The sequence below is a fragment of the Triticum urartu genome, chromosome 1A, assembly GCF_056163025.1.
Source record: "Triticum urartu cultivar PI428250 chromosome 1A, HENAU_Tu73, whole genome shotgun sequence".
NCBI lineage: Eukaryota > Viridiplantae > Streptophyta > Magnoliopsida > Poales > Poaceae > Triticum > Triticum urartu.
In genome coordinates this window covers 455,646,767-455,663,917 of record NC_141873.1, presented here as the reverse complement: position 1 = coordinate 455,663,917, position 17,151 = coordinate 455,646,767, and the positions used below count along the sequence as shown (strand labels likewise).

The window sequence follows — 17,151 nt, the reverse complement described above, 5'->3', positions numbered from 1 at the left end:
GGGGGCGCACCAGCCCACCAGGGGCTGGTCCCCTCCCACACTTGGCCCATGCAGCCCTCCGGGGATGGTGGCCCCACTTGGTGGACCACTGGGACCCTTCCGGTGGTCCCGGTACATTACCGATAAACCCAAAACTTTTCCGGCGACCAAAACAGGACTTCCCATATATAAATCTTTACCTCCGGACCATTCCAGAACTCCTCGTGACGTCCGGGATATCATCCGGGACTCCGAACAACATTCGGTAACCACGTATATCTATTCCCTATAACCCTGGCGTCATCGAACCTTAAGTGTGTAGACCCTACGGGTTCGGGAGTCATGCAGACATGGCCGAGATAACTCTCCGGCCAATAACCAACAGCGGGATCTGGATACCCATGTTGGCTCCCACATGTTCCACGATGATCTCATCGGATGAACCACGATGTCAAGGATTCAATCAATCCCGTATACAATTCCCTTTGTCTATCGGTACGATACTTGCCCGAGATTCGATCGTCGGTATCCCGATACCTTTTTCAATCTCGTTACCGGCAAGTCTCTTTACTCGTTCCGTAACACATCATCCCGTGATCAACTCCTTGATCACATTGTGCACATTATGATGATTTCCTACCGAGTGGGCCCAGAGATACCTCTCCGTTACACGGAGTGACAAATCCCAGTCTCGATTCGTGCCAACCCAACAGACACTTTCAGAGAGACCTGTAGTGTACCTTTATAGCCACCCAGTTACGTTGTGACGTTTGGCACACCCAAAGCACTCCTACGGTATCCGGGAGTTGCACAATCTCATGGTCTAAGGAAATGATACTTGACATTAGAAAAGCTTTAGCATACGAACTACACGATCTTTGTGCTAGGCTTATGATTGGGTCTTGTCCATCACATCATTCTCCTAATGATGTGATCCCGTTATCAACGACATCCAATGCCCATGGTCAGGAAACCGTAACCATCTATTGATCAACGAGCTAGTCAACTAGAGGCTTACTAGGGACATGGTGTTGTCTATGTATCCACACATGTATCTGAGTTTCCTATCAATACAATTCTAGCATGGATAATAAACGATTATCATGAACAAGGAAATATAATAATAACCAATTTATTATTGCCTCTAGGGCATATTTCCAACACAAAGTGCCTTTATCAAGAGAAGTATCCACGACAACTTCATGTATGTGTGTAACCTTGCGTGGAGACTGCACAAAAGCAAAAGGTTATCCTTGTTATTCAATCTCAACACTCATAAGGCATTCAACTCAGTCCAGTGGGAGTACATTCTTGACCTCCTCCGACGGAGAGGGTTCTAGAGAAAATTTAGGAATTGGGTCACCGTCCTATTGCACTCCTCACCTTCACGAGCCCTTCTCAATTGGTGTGGCCGGCTCCAAGGGAACCCCCTATCCTCGTTCCTTTTCGTCATTGCCATTGATCCCCTTCAACAAATACTTAATTTAGCAATAAGCATGGCGTTCTTCACAAGATTAGAGAAACCTGGTACTACAATGATAACTTCACTTTATGCAGACAATGTACTTGTTTTCATGAGCCCCATTAAAGAGGACATTGACAATCTTGCGTGCATTCTCCGTTGCTTTGGAGAATTCACTGGACTATCCACACATTTCCAAAAGATCTTTGTCGTTCCTATTTATTGTGGCAAAAAAACTTGGATGCTATCCTTGGGAGCCTCCCGGCCGCCCATGCTTCATTCCAAAACAAATATCTGGGTCTCCCACTTTCGGTTTGGCAACTTAAAAGGGCTGATTTTTCTAGTTCATTGAAGACAAGATTGCCAAACGACTTGTTTTTTGGGATGCAAAAACATCACCACCATGGCTCATGGTGGTTTTGTTAAATCACCTCCCAAGCAATCTACCACATCACCCTGCTCATCCCACTGAGTGTGTTGCATAGCATCAGCAAGATTGAAAGGGCTTTTCTTCAGTTCGAAACGGACAAAATAACCAGTGTAAAATGCAAGGTCAATGGTGAAAATTGACAGTAGCTAAAATAGACACATTAGGTAGGATACGTGTCAATGGTGAAAGTTGTGCTAGAGTTGGACTTGTAAAAAAAAATGTGTAAGTCGAGCACGTGTAACCTGAACCTCATATACGAGACGAGGATGTCGCATTGTAGCTAAAATAGACACGCGGTACATCGCCCATGGCTAGGGTGGCCAAACCGGCATGACGGGTGGTCGGAGGACAACCTCGAATGTACTTGTTATACTGTATGTCAATTTAGTACTCCCTCCATCACTTCGCATTGAATTTCTTTAATTTCTAGCCGCAGAGCTAGAATCACTGCCATGCGACAGGATTGTGTTTGGTGAGAGAATTATAGCAATTTGTTGGTGAGGATTAAATTACGAGGGTGGGGTGGGGGTGTTAAAGAAAGGGGCTGCCATTTATAATCGCAATCACCAGCTTCATTATAGGGCTTGTTTTGAACTACTCCGCTTCACCAAAATTAGTTTCACTCCACCAAATCTACTTTGGAACAGTTTCATACAAAAGTTGTAGCACTACCTAAGAGAATGTTTGGCTTCCATGTAGCTCCAGCTTCAAGAATAGGGAATTTGATGAAAACGATCTATCTACTACCACTATAAAAGAAAGAGAGCGGCAGATCCAAACAATCGGATCCATCCATCTACAAAATCTAATGGCTCGTAATCCTTTGATGTTTAACGCTGCAAGCCACGGGGTAATCAACTAATCCATCCATCGCTAACCCACCCCGCCGTTCGCAAAAAGAAACCGCTGCGCAATGTGCGCACCACGCCCGCACGACTTCCGCCCGCTCGCCCCGCCAAAAGAAAAAAAAAGGACTTCCGTCCGCTCCTCCTCATCCATGCCCGCACACCAGTCGTTCCCCACAGCACGGGCGGGCCGCCCATCCTCCCGCCGCCTCCCGCCGTTCGCCGCTCGCATCCTCCTCCTCTCGGCTTGGCCTCCCCCATCCTCCCGTCGTTCGCTAGCCGCCCTCCCGCCATATGCCGTTCGCTAGAGATGCGGGCGGACGGTTGGGCTGGCGAGCGGTGGCAGGTTCGTCGCGCGACAGGTCGCCTGGGATGCTAGCCGTGGATGCGGGTCAAGCCGACTCGGGCGGCGGCGCATCTTCGGGAGAGGAGAGGGGAAAAGAAGGAGAGTCCTGGGGGCGGCTGAGGAGGTGCTCGCCGGCGAGCGGGCTCCGACGGCCGCCTGGCGCGCGGGGTTGGATGGGGGCGTTTCCCGGCAGTCGCGGCCGTCCTCGCGACACCAACTAGCCGAAAGCATCGCCGCTCCCCGCCGCCCGCCGACGCGACGTCGCCTGCCCCTCCTACCCACGCGACAATGTCGCTCCTCGGCTCCTCCCCGCGCGACACCGCCTTCCCCAAGAGCGCCCACCCCGTCGTCCTCCTACTCCTCAGTGCCTCCTTCTCGCCCGCCCGCAACGCCTTGCCTTGCAGCGGCGCCTGACACACGCACGGCCCACACTGGAGCACGCCGCCCCTCGCTGCCCGGTTTTTCTTCTTTTCCGTCGCACTGTGCGAAATCTGCCCCATGCTCGGTCTGGATCTACATAAGCGGTTGAGAGAGAGAGAGAGAGAGAGAGAGAGAGAGAGAGAGAGAGAGAGCACAGCGAAGACGCACACACTGTGGATTGTGGAAGAGGTACGTAGGACAGCACCCCTCTGTGTTCTTCCTTTTGGGTCTACTTTCTCTCACACACATGTGTATCTGTACTGATTCCCTGCAGGAAGAGGACATGCTGTTGGATCCGAGCACCTGTCGGAGGAGCATAGGCATAAGGAGGCATCCATGAGACAAGTTTTTTTTAATTCGTATTTCTATGTCTGCATGATGACATTAGTTAACTGGTAATAGTAAGTCACTGCCATACATCACTGATGAAACAGTTGTTTTTTCCCATTTAGCAAAGAAATTATGATCTGTTCCTCTACCAATAATTGTAAATTAGTAATGACACCCAATCTAGCACCTGTCATGTTGTTTGATTTGTCTCTCTATATATATGTTCTCATGAGTGGTCATAGTTTTACATGACGATTTCCAGAATATGAATACATTGAAAGTTAATTTGATTTTCATAAATGTGTCCAATTTTGGTTGTATAAATCAATTTTTAATTTGGCATCCCATTCCATGCCAAGAATCAAATGACAAGCTGAATTTGTTCCTATGTAACGGGGTTCAGTAGCTTCCCTCTCCTGAATTATTCTTGTTGTAATTTCATGGTTATGCAATTATCAATCTTCTCTTACTCATTTCACGTGTCCATAGTTAGCCAGGCAACTGAAGGTGGGTCATGTATTTTAGCACAGGTTCGATGTGGCGGTTGTTAACTTATTCCAACTGTGAAAAATGGTAGTTGTTGCCGGATGAATTTCTGGTCTCGCACCTCCTTATTTCTGGTCTTGCACCATGGACGGCCTGAACGGCGCTGACGCGTGCTTCTCCGGAGGAGGGCCATGTGACGGCCAGACCGGCAGACATAGCCAGGTAAGACCAAGTGCTAGATACTGTCATGAGATAAATTTTGATGGATAGGATTTTAATAAGTTAGCGGTGTAGGTCGAGACGACGAAGAGATTGGTATGCATAATGTGTAGGCAGAATATGATACATTTACATGACAGGTCTAGGCTCGGCTGGAGAGCTTTAGGCTTTTTATTGATTAAGCTTAACACTTCCGCTCACTCATTATTACTCTGTATTCATCAAAATTATTTATTTTGTACTATATTGTAGCATGTTCGACAAACACAATCAGAGACGGCCATGGTGCTAGCTGATAGCACTTGCTAACTTAAAAAGTTTACATACATTTTCTCTAATTATATGAGTGTTTCTTACCAACTATTGAGCCTACCAGTTTTAGATCTATGTCTCTAAGGCCACTACTCAACTTCAGGTCGGTACTTCGCGGTAGCGTATACCTCCATAATTCTCCATCGAAGATACTAAAGTTTGTTGATGATGATTTGTTTCAGGATATGTGGTACAAGGGATTCGAGGCAAATTGAGGAAGGAGCTGGAGCAGGTGGTGGATTAAGGAAAGAGCTGGAGCAGAGACGGATTAGAGCTGCTTAAGTGCAGATTTTTAGACTAGCCTGCTTGAGTACATGTTCTTAGATTGCATATGGAAGGGAACTTACGTGCATGTTGTTTGGATTGCAGGATGGAAGGGAACTTAAGTGCATGTTTTCGGATTGTACATGAACTAAGTTCCTGCTGAAAAATGGTGACTGCATTTAGAGCTGGCATTGGTGCTTGGTCAGACATGGTGTCTTTGTAACTACACTAAGTTCCCTGGTTCTTGCTTAAAAATGTTTACAAGATAACATTTCTAAACATGATCTAGAAGCCCTCAAACCAGATCAAGCTCGGTACATTGGAATAAAAAGAATGACAAGGCAGTTAGAAGTTCAGAATTCTATATAGGATATATATACTTGGTTGTACCATATTTAGCTGAACTAAAGTAGATGCTGTAACTGTGTTCACATGATTTTGAACAGGCCCATGGAGAGAAGCCCTAATGTACACCCAAGGTTCAGGGAGGTGATCCAGGTTTTCAAGAAGGTTAGAAGGTTAGTTGCTTGTGCAATTCAGTTCAAATGTAGCTTGTTGCTGGAAGGAGTAGAGTTTGATTAGATCGGATCAACGTTATTTGGTATTTTGGTAGTGGTTAAGTATGGGATATGCACCTGCCATTTTTCTATGCATATTGTTCTGTCCATGTATGTTGCATCCTTTTGACTTATGTATGATGTGTTCAGTGATGTCATTGGTGACTCATGTGAAGTTGCTTTGTTTGATTCAAGTGCAATTAGACCGTGGCAGCCATGCGGAATATATGCATGAAGCCGTGAGCAGTGAGCAGCTTACCTATTTATTATTGTTGGCCTTTTCAGTTGGATTTAGTATAGCTGGTTTACCTGCTTCTCAGATGACGAACAAAGACTAACATTATCTCTTTATTCTTGCATCTTATACCCTCAGCTTGAGAAAAACAAACCTTATCATTTCCATTTGTAGAATTAATATCATATTTGAGGGATCAGTTGGCACTGATGCCTAAAATGTGTTTTTTTTCGCATGCTTAATTGTACACAGCTAGATAGACATGCATAAGTAGTTAGGTTGATGCACAAGTCAATTTACAGTAGGATTATGAGGACAATCAACTAAGCTCCAACAACTTATCTGCTATTTTCAGATCAGCAAGGCAAGAATAGCTTTATTGTTTCTCTGTTCTTTCCTTATTCTCACACAACAGAAAAACTAAATTTATTTCTTTTGCACTTTATGTTTCTTAATGTTGTCAGACTAATACAGAAGAACAAAAAACTAACTGTTGATGCTTTGTCTGTCCAGCTAGCCGGCAAGTCAGATAAAAGTGTCATCTGATACGAGAAAGTACTACTGTTTTCATTTATAAAAGATAAATAAGTGTTAATTTGGCAAGTCTGTTAGTTGATAACCTTACCTGATGTTAAGAGGGTGAGTGGTTAGTGTAAAATAACTTTGAGATCATCTCCTTTTGCAGTTCTGACCAATTTTTTCTTCACATCATTTTGAAATTCTTAGTTTGTTTTTTGAGTTATCCATATTGTACCCATGTCATGCTGAATGAACGTGCATGCTGTGAGAGAGATAGATGGAAACTGTAATTCTTCAGTGTCATTGTACATTATGTAGAGTTATATTTTGAAAATCACTGTTTCGATTTCTCATCAAGGTTGAGGCTCATATTGTTTAAGAATGTTGCTCACCAATTCACCATTGTTTTTGGCTGACCCAATTTATGTAAGCATGTACAGAATTAGACTGCGAAACACAAACCAGATATATTGGTTCACTAAACTCACAGTTATCAGGGAGAAATAACATAAACTCTTTCGTTTCAAGCATTTTTTCTTATTAAGTTTCCTATATCTGATCTACTTCACACATTATATAACTATGAAACTGCTAATAATTATTCACAACGGCATCTCTAAATTCATCATGAGAACATGCTATTTGTCTCTCTGACAATGTGTCATGATGATCTGGGCATCTGGCTTATCTTAATGTTGTCAGACTGATACAGAAGAACTGAAAACTAACTACAGTTTGGATGTAACAACGTACACGGCATAGCTTGACACCACGTAGAAGTCAGGAGAGCGCCCACGTTGCCTAGGTTGAATTCAAGTTTTGCCTCCATTTTATCCAGATCCTTGCTATTGTGGTTAGGTTTTAGAGATCAGAGTTGTTGTATCTATGCAAGTGAAGAGTACTCCATCTAAATTTGATTGCAGAACAAACAACACGTTTTAACTACATGCTTTTCAACTTCCTGCAGGAGGGTGAGTGGATTAGTCGCCGATTAGTGCCTTCATTGTTGTTGAATAAACTGGCTTCAGCTCTGATGCATGTGAACTGTGAGGTGTTTTTGGTATGGGAATGATGAGGTTCTGATGGTCTATACCTGATTGCAAGGTTTGGGTATGAATTAAATTTGCATCCAAACTTGGCAATTATCTTCTATGAATTTAGGCATTGTTCACATGTCATTTGAGTCAAACAGAAATATGCTTCTGAAATGCTCCAATTTGCTGCTTTTCACATTTAGAGAAGGTTGTTTTATTTCGTATTCATCAGGTTATGCTAAAGCAGAAGGCATTGTGCTGACATTTTTTAAGCCTTACTTGATTTTGATATGTGGTTAGCCGTTTGCCCTTGCACCAAAAACAAACACTATTCCTATGTCTTACTTAGAAGCAAAGGTGCATTAATTATTAACTGGTTGATATATGTTCCATGGTGGGTGGCATAGAAAACAAAGCTTCTTTCTAAGACATGATGTTCTGTTACTAGCAAAAAAGTGTTAGAATTTATAAGTACTTATTCAAAGAAAATAAAAACTGACTGGAGAACTGTTTGCTTCTACCATTCCTTTCAAGTTAAGGCAAAAATCATATTGGCATGTAGCTTGTGCTCCTGCAGAGTTCTTTTTGTTTTGATTTTTTGTAATGTTAAAGGCATATCGAATAATGAAATTGCAATAGTTATGATCCCTAGGCCCGACAAAAAACTGACGAGAGTATTAGGTGGTGGCAGGTATCAGGCTACAACAGCTGAATTGCAAGTCTTCTGATGAGGTATTGTGCTTCACCTGATATGCTTATATGGCCGTGTACCTTGTGTGCAGGTTTGCATTGCTATCTTGAATATTTTTCTGTCTTTCTGAACCTTTTACTCTGCTCAGCTTTTGCGGCAAGGAGGAGCAATCTTACAGTGCAAAGATGAAGAAGGGGCAATTCCTCTTCATGGTGCTTGTGCTTGGGGGTATGCATTATTTATTTGCATTGAGCTTATACTTCTTTGCCCCAAGGAGAAGGTTTCATGCCCCAAGAAGTAGAATACATACAGATAGGCACCCATCGGGATCAAGAAACCAAAGTCTGGGCCCTGTTAACTACTCCCTCCGTTCCAAAATAGATGACCCAACTTTGTACTAACTTTGTACTAAAGTTAATACAAAGTTGAGTCGTCTATTTTGGAATGGAGGGAGTACAAAGCAAGTCGATGCCAGCATACATATGAGAAACTGATGGGCCTGTCAGAGCGAACCCCTGGTTGAAATTTGTCAAAAGACTGGGCGGTAAACTGAGTGGTAGTCTTAGTATCTTAATACACAACTTGCATACTATGGGAATTGTGTTTATGTTGTTATGGGATTATGGAGTTATGATCTAAAAAACTTATGGAGTTATGATCTAAAAAAGAACTATGGAGTTGTGTGCAAAGAAAGGACATAATGTTTCTCAAATTGCCCTTTATATCTCTATGTTTTGCACTTTATCAAAGGCGCAATTAGTTGAGCTCTCAAGCCAAGTTTTTCCAGCATGATTTCACTTATGGTTCCTTGCGGGAATTTTGAAGAAGGAAATATTTCGCCTATGACAACCTAGAACTTGCTAGCTGTGTAGTCCGTTGTTTACCATGGTAGGGTGATATCCTATTTTTTTCTAAGTAGATATAGTTATATTTTGATATGGACTAATACATCTCATTTCCTAAATTGAATAATACATATCTTCTACAAAATTAAATATCAAGAAACTGGATGCAAATTAATTGTGAAATAGCACCACTAATTTAATGGTGCAATCTAAAGAAGAACAGTTGAACAATTGTTTTTTTATCAAGCAATTCGGCGACAACAGTCAACAGTGCCAAGGTTCAGTTCATCAAGGAGAGAACTACTCGTACAATGTCCATTGATACAACACCCTGGCCTGGCAAACAAAAGACGTGCGCTAGTTTAATTAAGGGGGAGAAACGAAGGTCCATTTAGTGGTGGCAGTGGTGTGTAATTTCCCTCAAATCCAGCTTCTAGAGTTTTCTGGAGCACTCCAGATTTTAGTTTTTTTAAGCAGCAATATCATGTTTGGCTTGTGTTTTCTGAAGTAAAGCTGAATTTTAAGGAGCAGTACAAGTAAAAGATATATCAAAGAAACTACAATCTGCCTCCATCACAAACATGTATATTTCTCACAAATCCGAGATTTTCAAGTTCTGCAGCGAGTAGACTGACACTGAAATTTCAATTCAGGTGAACCGAATCAGAAACCAAAGTCTGGGCCCTGTTAACTACTCCCTCCGTTCCAAAATAGATGACCCAACTTTGTACTAACTTTGTACTAAAGTTAATACAAAGTTGAGTCGTCTATTTTGGAATGGAGGGAGTACAAAGCAAGTCGATGCCAGCATACATATGAGAAACTGATGGGCCTGTCAGAGCGAACCCCTGGTTGAAATTTGTCAAAAGACTGGGCGGTAAACTGAGTGGTAGTCTTAGTATCTTAATACACAACTTGCATACTATGGGAATTGTGTTTATGTTGTTATGGGATTATGGAGTTATGATCTAAAAAACTTATGGAGTTATGATCTAAAAAAGAACTATGGAGTTGTGTGCAAAGAAAGGACATAATGTTTCTCAAATTGCCCTTTATATCTCTATGTTTTGCACTTTATCAAAGGCGCAATTAGTTGAGCTCTCAAGCCAAGTTTTTCCAGCATGATTTCACTTATGGTTCCTTGCGGGAATTTTGAAGAAGGAAATATTTCGCCTATGACAACCTAGAACTTGCTAGCTGTGTAGTCCGTTGTTTACCATGGTAGGGTGATATCCTATTTTTTTCTAAGTAGATATAGTTATATTTTGATATGGACTAATACATCTCATTTCCTAAATTGAATAATACATATCTTCTACAAAATTAAATATCAAGAAACTGGATGCAAATTAATTGTGAAATAGCACCACTAATTTAATGGTGCAATCTAAAGAAGAACAGTTGAACAATTGTTTTTTTATCAAGCAATTCGGCGACAACAGTCAACAGTGCCAAGGTTCAGTTCATCAAGGAGAGAACTACTCGTACAATGTCCATTGATACAACACCCTGGCCTGGCAAACAAAAGACGTGCGCTAGTTTAATTAAGGGGGAGAAACGAAGGTCCATTTAGTGGTGGCAGTGGTGTGTAATTTCCCTCAAATCCAGCTTCTAGAGTTTTCTGGAGCACTCCAGATTTTAGTTTTTTTAAGCAGCAATATCATGTTTGGCTTGTGTTTTCTGAAGTAAAGCTGAATTTTAAGGAGCAGTACAAGTAAAAGATATATCAAAGAAACTACAATCTGCCTCCATCACAAACATGTATATTTCTCACAAATCCGAGATTTTCAAGTTCTGCAGCGAGTAGACTGACACTGAAATTTCAATTCAGGTGAACCGAATCAGAAACCAAAGTCTGGGCCCTGTTAACTACTCCCTCCGTTCCAAAATAGATGACCCAACTTTGTACTAACTTTGTACTAAAGTTAATACAAAGTTGAGTCGTCTATTTTGGAATGGAGGGAGTACAAAGCAAGTCGATGCCAGCATACATATGAGAAACTGATGGGCCTGTCAGAGCGAACCCCTGGTTGAAATTTGTCAAAAGACTGGGCGGTAAACTGAGTGGTAGTCTTAGTATCTTAATACACAACTTGCATACTATGGGAATTGTGTTTATGTTGTTATGGGATTATGGAGTTATGATCTAAAAAACTTATGGAGTTATGATCTAAAAAAGAACTATGGAGTTGTGTGCAAAGAAAGGACATAATGTTTCTCAAATTGCCCTTTATATCTCTATGTTTTGCACTTTATCAAAGGCGCAATTAGTTGAGCTCTCAAGCCAAGTTTTTCCAGCATGATTTCACTTATGGTTCCTTGCGGGAATTTTGAAGAAGGAAATATTTCGCCTATGACAACCTAGAACTTGCTAGCTGTGTAGTCCGTTGTTTACCATGGTAGGGTGATATCCTATTTTTTTCTAAGTAGATATAGTTATATTTTGATATGGACTAATACATCTCATTTCCTAAATTGAATAATACATATCTTCTACAAAATTAAATATCAAGAAACTGGATGCAAATTAATTGTGAAATAGCACCACTAATTTAATGGTGCAATCTAAAGAAGAACAGTTGAACAATTGTTTTTTTATCAAGCAATTCGGCGACAACAGTCAACAGTGCCAAGGTTCAGTTCATCAAGGAGAGAACTACTCGTACAATGTCCATTGATACAACACCCTGGCCTGGCAAACAAAAGTCGTGCGCTAGTTTAATTAAGGGGGAGAAACGAAGGTCCATTTAGTGGTGGCAGTGGTGTGTAATTTCCCTCAAATCCAGCTTCTAGAGTTTTCTGGAGCACTCCAGATTTTAGTTTTTTTAAGCAGCAATATCATGTTTGGCTTGTGTTTTCTGAAGCAAAGCTGAATTTTAAGGAGCAGTACAAGTAAAAGATATATCAAAGAAACTACAATCTGCCTCCATCACAAACATGTATATTTCTCACAAATCCGAGATTTTCAAGTTCTGCAGCGAGTAGACTGACACTGAAATTTCAATTCAGGTGAACCGAATCAGGGACAGGACATCATTGTTCAAACTTCAAAGCATTCTAGTACTGTATTTCAAATCCACTTGCTTGAAACCTCACATAGAATAAATAATTCAAGCAAAGAAACATAGCATCGAGTGAACACAGTACAAATATACATGCCAAGACACGCAAACAAGCAGCAGAGTTGTAGCCATGGTACTCTCTAGTCTCTACTAGTAACAAGCTCCAGTTGTACGAAAACCACAATACCACATAAACGGAGAGATGAATTTGTCACCGATCTTACTCCTGCTCCAGGTCTTCCTCTTCCTCGTACTCGCCCTCCTCGTCGGCAGTGGCGTCCTGGTACTGCTGGTACTCAGAGACAAGGTCGTTCATGTTGCTCTCGGCCTCAGTGAACTCCATCTCGTCCATCCCCTCACCAGTGTACCAATGCAAGAAAGCCTTCCTCCTGAACATGGCGGTGAACTGCTCGCTCACACGCCGGAACATCTCCTGGATGGAGGTGGAGTTGCCAATGAAGGTGGACGCCATGGAGAGGCCGCGTGGTGGGATGTCACACACGCTTGACTTGACGTTGTTTGGGATCCACTCCACGAAGTAGGAAGAGTTCTTGTTCTGCACGTTGATCATCTGCTCGTCAACCTCCTTGGTGCTCATCTTGCCACGGAACATGGCCGAGGCTGTGAGGTAGCGGCCATGGCGTGGGTCAGCAGCACACATCATGTTCTTTGAGTCCCACATCTGCTGTGTGAGCTCAGGGACAGTGAGGGAGCGGTACATCTGCGACCCACGAGATGTGAGCGGCGCAAAGCCCACCATGAAGAAGTGGAGGCGCGGGAAGGGGATCAGGTTGACGGCAAGCTTGCGGAGGTCTGAGTTCAGCTGTCCTGGGAAGCGGAGGCAGCAGGTGACACCGCTCATGGTGGCACTGATCAAGTGGTTCAGGTCACCAACTGTCAACAAAAAGGCAAAGATTCACAGATCAGCAATACTGGCATAATAAGGAGTATTTAACAAGCAACTACCATATTAGCTGGAATTTTTTCTTACCACAACCTACACTTCAGCAGGAAAATATTCAAAGAAAATGGACTAGCAGCAAACCTAACTAACAAAATTAATATGTATAGTCTTATCAAGTGGAATCAGGGTCACTTTCACTCAGATTAGAAAAACTGTGCGTAATGATGTCTAGGTTCAATTCAAGCAAATAGCATGCATCACATCAAGGTGCTGAGAAAGCTACAACAGAACAACCACTCTGAAGTCACACTACATCTACCAGCATTTATCAGTTTAATAATTAAACACCTTTTCCCATCATTACTTAATGACAGGTGGTTAGCTACCTATGTACAGAGCACAAAAATCACTCCAGCTACATCTAATCTCAGCGCTCAAACAAGCTAAAAGCACCAACTACAAAATATCATCTCTAGAACGAACATGTTCCCGGCAGATAAAACAAATTCAGCTTCCAACATGGCATCAACCCAGTTGGAATAAGTTGGTAATTGCATTGTGGACACTACAGGCTGCAGTCAGTTCATACGATCAAAATAAAACTTGCAAGGTATGACACTTGGAAAATTAACTTCTTCAACGTAAAAAGAAGAAGTCACTACTTAGATGGTTGTCAGATGATATAAGTAACTAATGGCATCAACCAGTCAGGACAGGTTGCTGACAGCATTTTCAGACACTACAGGCAGTCAGTTTGTATCACCGAAACAGAACTACCACAATATGACAATTGACAAACGAGCTTCTCCTACAGCTGACTGTCCAGTGCTATAATTCACCACAAGCAGGATGTCACAGATCTGCTTACAGCTAGGTGTGGTCAGCTTGAGGGTGCGGAAGCAGATGTCGTAGAGCGCCTCGTTGTCCAGCACCATGCACTCGTCGGCGTTCTCCACCAGCTGGTGAACCGAGAGGGTGGCGTTGTAGGGCTCGACCACGGTGTCAGACACCTTGGGGGATGGGAACACGGAGAAGGTGAGCATCATCCGGTCCGGGTACTCCTCCCTGATCTTGGAAATCAGCAGCGTGCCCATGCCGGAACCGGTGCCCCCGCCGAGGGAGTGGCACACCTGGAAGCCTGACGACAAGCACACGAGCAAAAGTCAGAACCGCTCGCCGGAATCTGCGGAACGGGGTAACCGGAGCGACTCCTGAAGAAAGGGGAAAGTACCTTGCAGGCAGTCGCAGTTCTCGGCCTCCTTGCGGACGACGTCGAGGACGGAGTCGATGAGCTCCGCGCCCTCGGTGTAGTGGCCCTTGGCCCAGTTGTTGCCGGCGCCGGACTGGCCGAAGACGAAGTTGTCGGGGCGGAAGATCTGGCCGTATGGCCCCGTGCGCACGGAGTCCATGGTGCCGGGCTCGAGATCCATGAGCACGGCGCGCGGCACGAAGCGGCCGCACGAGGCCTCGTTGTAGTAGACGTTGACGCGCTCCAGCTGCAGGTCGGAGGTGCCGACGTACCTCCCCGTGGGGTCGATGCCGTGCTCGTCGCACACCACCTCCCAGAACTTGGACCCGATCTGGTTCCCGCACTGCCCGCCCTGGATGTGCAGGATCTCCCTCATCTTCGCCTCCCTGCAGAATCGAGCCGGGATTCCGCGTCAGATCCGTCGGAAACCACAGCTTAAATCCCGAACAAATCGAAGCAAACTAGGCGCGGAGAACCCAACGAAATCCACCGGAAAACTGAGGAGCGGAGGGAAGATTGGGTTGCGGCGTTACCTTGGGAGAGGATTGAAGCGGTCGCGTCGCGCGTGGGGGAGTGAGGGGGGATGGGGATTGGGTTGGGTTGGGGGAGAGAGCGTGTGTGTTGTTCTTGGTGAGGCCAAAATGGGGGCGGGTTTTTTATAGCGGCGCGTGGGGCTAGGGCACCGGATCGGACGGCCGAGGCGCCTCGCCGTCCGATGAGGAGGATCGGGCGGCTCCGCTCGCGTTGGCGTCGGGTGGCCCGTTGGGGTCTTCCGGATTTTGAAATTTTTCGGGTGGGAGGAGCGGGACCCGGGTGGAATGACGGGATTGCCCTTCGAGCGTGGTTGTTAAGCAAGGGATTGTGGCATCGCCAAGTGGCGACTTCGGAGGGCACGTGAGCGTGGACTGTGGGGCTGTTTGGAGTGTGCATTGTTTTTTTTTTTCCAAGTAAACGCAAATTGGAAATACGATAGGGTCGCCATTGAGAATTGCGGATGGCTCTTTGAAACAAAAACCCACGCAAATAGTTGGACGTCCATGACCTATTCTACGCCGTCCATTTCATCAATATTTGACAATATTTTAATAGCAAAGCCGCCCAGCATACTTATGATCTTGAAACCCTTATAATGGTCTCCAAGCATAGTTTAAAAAACCAAACCGGACCCGCGGTCGGACGGAAAAAAGTAGATTGAACCGCTGGTTTTTCTAAAAACCAATGAACGGGCGGTTCATAGAAAACTGGACGGTTGGATGTCATTTCTTGAAAAGGCCCCTCAATCGACTCGTTTTTGTGCGAACAAGCTGGGGGTAGGATCGGAAAAGGAAGAAAACCCCTCTTTTGGTAGGGTTTCGGCCGAATTGGGACCATTTCTCTTGATTTTGTCCACAGACAAACCCCGTCTGGCGCAGCCACCCCCCTCTGGCGCAACTCTTGCCGGGCGCCATGATGCGTTGACGCCGCCTCCCCCTCACCGCTCCGCACGGCAGCACCAGGCCACCAGTCCATGCTGCCACTCCCGCATCGCGTCGTCCTGCGCCACCTATGTTGAAAGCTGGGAAGAGGAATCGCCGCCGCCTGGTCGGGCTGGTACGTCTAACTCCAATCTTCCTCCGCTCCGATCCAGAGTCTGGACCAGGAGCATCCAAGTAGGAGGACCAGGACGCCTTACGGTCATCTCCCACTAATCATTTTTTATCTATTGATTGGTGTATTTATTGGTAAATTTATTATTTTATTGCTTAATAAATGACAATCGAACTGGTGAACAAGCGGTCCAATCTGTAAAAACTTAAATTGATAGCTTTACCGGTTTGATTTCCTATTCGGTTTTTTAAACTATGAGTTCTAGGGTATGGGTTCACGTCATGAACCCATCCTTGACGGCGTGTGTGCAACTTGATTGTTGTCCCACCAGATGTGATGGAACTCTAAACCCTCAAAATGAGCTGACATGGTTATTAATGTGTCCCTGTAGGCTGACATTTTTGGGTCCTTGGCGTCGAAATCGCCATTGATCTTGGAGATCGCAGGGTTGGAATCGGCTCGGACTTCTAGATGTTGGATGCCCATGGATACTGCAATCCAAAGTCCATGGAGTAGTGCCTCATATTCCTTTGCATTGTTGGAGTCGGTGTACATGATCTGGGGTACGTGCTTCATGGTTTCGCCTATGGGTGAGATGAGAACCACCCCAACTCCTATTCCAGCGAGCATTTTAGACCCATCGAAGTACATTACCCAGTTAGAATAATTTGTGTGCTCTTTAGGGAGCTCGGCTTCCGTCCATTCTGCCACAAAATCTTCCAACACCTGGGATTTGATAGCCGGCGTGGTCGATAAAGGATTTCGAATGGGAGGAGCTCAATGGCCCACTTCACAATGCGACTGGTGGCGTCCCGATTATTGATGATGTCGTTAAGCAGTACCTCGAAAGCCACTGTTGCCGAGCATTCTTGAAAATAGTGTTGGAGTTTCCGAGAAGCCATAAAAATTGTATAGGCTATCTTATAGTAATGATGGTACCTCATTTTACACTGGGTGGGTACCTCCGAAACATAGTATACCGACCTTTGCACTTTTAACTTGCGCCCTTCCATGTCGTGCTCGATGTCTAGGACGCTTGGTTGGTTGCCGAGATGTATAGCAACATTGGCTCACTTGGTGAGGAGCGGCTAAGATGGGATTAGTGGCCAGATGTATTTTAATTTCCTCTAGAGCCGAGCTCGGGTATCCACTTGATGCCCTTGGTCTGTTTAAGCAGTCGGGAAAGGGGTGGTACCTACTAATCTTGTTAGGGTTTGCTTCAATCCCTCGTCAAGAGATAATGAAGTCGACGAGCTTTTTGGATGGGACGCCAAAAACGCATTTTTTGGATTTAATTTGATGTTATATGCATGGAGGTTTTTAAATGTCTCACGCAAGTCATCAAATAGTGTGTGTGCATGCCTGGTCTTCACGA

At 44.3% G+C, this 17,151-nt stretch overlaps 2 protein-coding genes across 27 annotated transcripts; one reads left to right on the top strand and one right to left on the bottom strand.

The window, feature by feature from the left end:
* Window positions 1-2,779: 2,779 nt before the first annotated feature.
* LOC125518328 (uncharacterized) lies at window positions 2,780-11,197 on the top strand. 26 transcript variants are annotated; one of them, XR_015603703.1, is made up of 7 exons: window positions 2,780-3,671; window positions 3,757-4,520; window positions 5,012-5,294; window positions 5,540-5,615; window positions 8,120-8,170; window positions 8,278-8,357; window positions 9,628-11,197. XR_015603703.1 is itself a non-coding variant. In XM_087525098.1 (7 exons), exons 4-7 carry the CDS (start codon window positions 5,260-5,262, stop codon window positions 8,428-8,430), a joined length of 333 nt encoding a protein of 110 aa, XP_087381224.1. In that variant the 5' UTR covers window positions 2,780-3,671; window positions 3,757-3,877; window positions 4,338-4,520; window positions 5,012-5,259; the 3' UTR covers window positions 8,431-8,841. The 26 variants fall into 26 exon arrangements, 5 of the variants coding, with proteins under 5 accessions (XP_087381224.1, XP_087381221.1, XP_087381226.1 ...); XR_007287989.2 differs by adding an exon at window positions 7,372-7,514 and having other exon boundaries at window positions 5,012-5,603; XR_007287995.2 differs by adding an exon at window positions 7,372-7,508 and having other exon boundaries at window positions 5,012-5,611; window positions 8,130-8,170.
* Window positions 11,198-12,010: 813 nt separating this feature from the next.
* On the bottom strand, window positions 12,011-14,851 carry LOC125528350 (tubulin beta-1 chain). Its single transcript, XM_048692825.2, has 4 exons — window positions 14,723-14,851; window positions 14,172-14,575; window positions 13,809-14,078; window positions 12,011-12,930 (listed from the first exon to the last, which is right to left on the bottom strand). The coding sequence occupies exons 2-4, from the start codon at window positions 14,563-14,565 to the stop codon at window positions 12,257-12,259; spliced, it is 1,338 nt and encodes a 445-aa protein (XP_048548782.1). The 5' UTR covers window positions 14,566-14,575; window positions 14,723-14,851; the 3' UTR covers window positions 12,011-12,256.
* Between the last annotated feature and the right edge of the window lie 2,300 nt (window positions 14,852-17,151).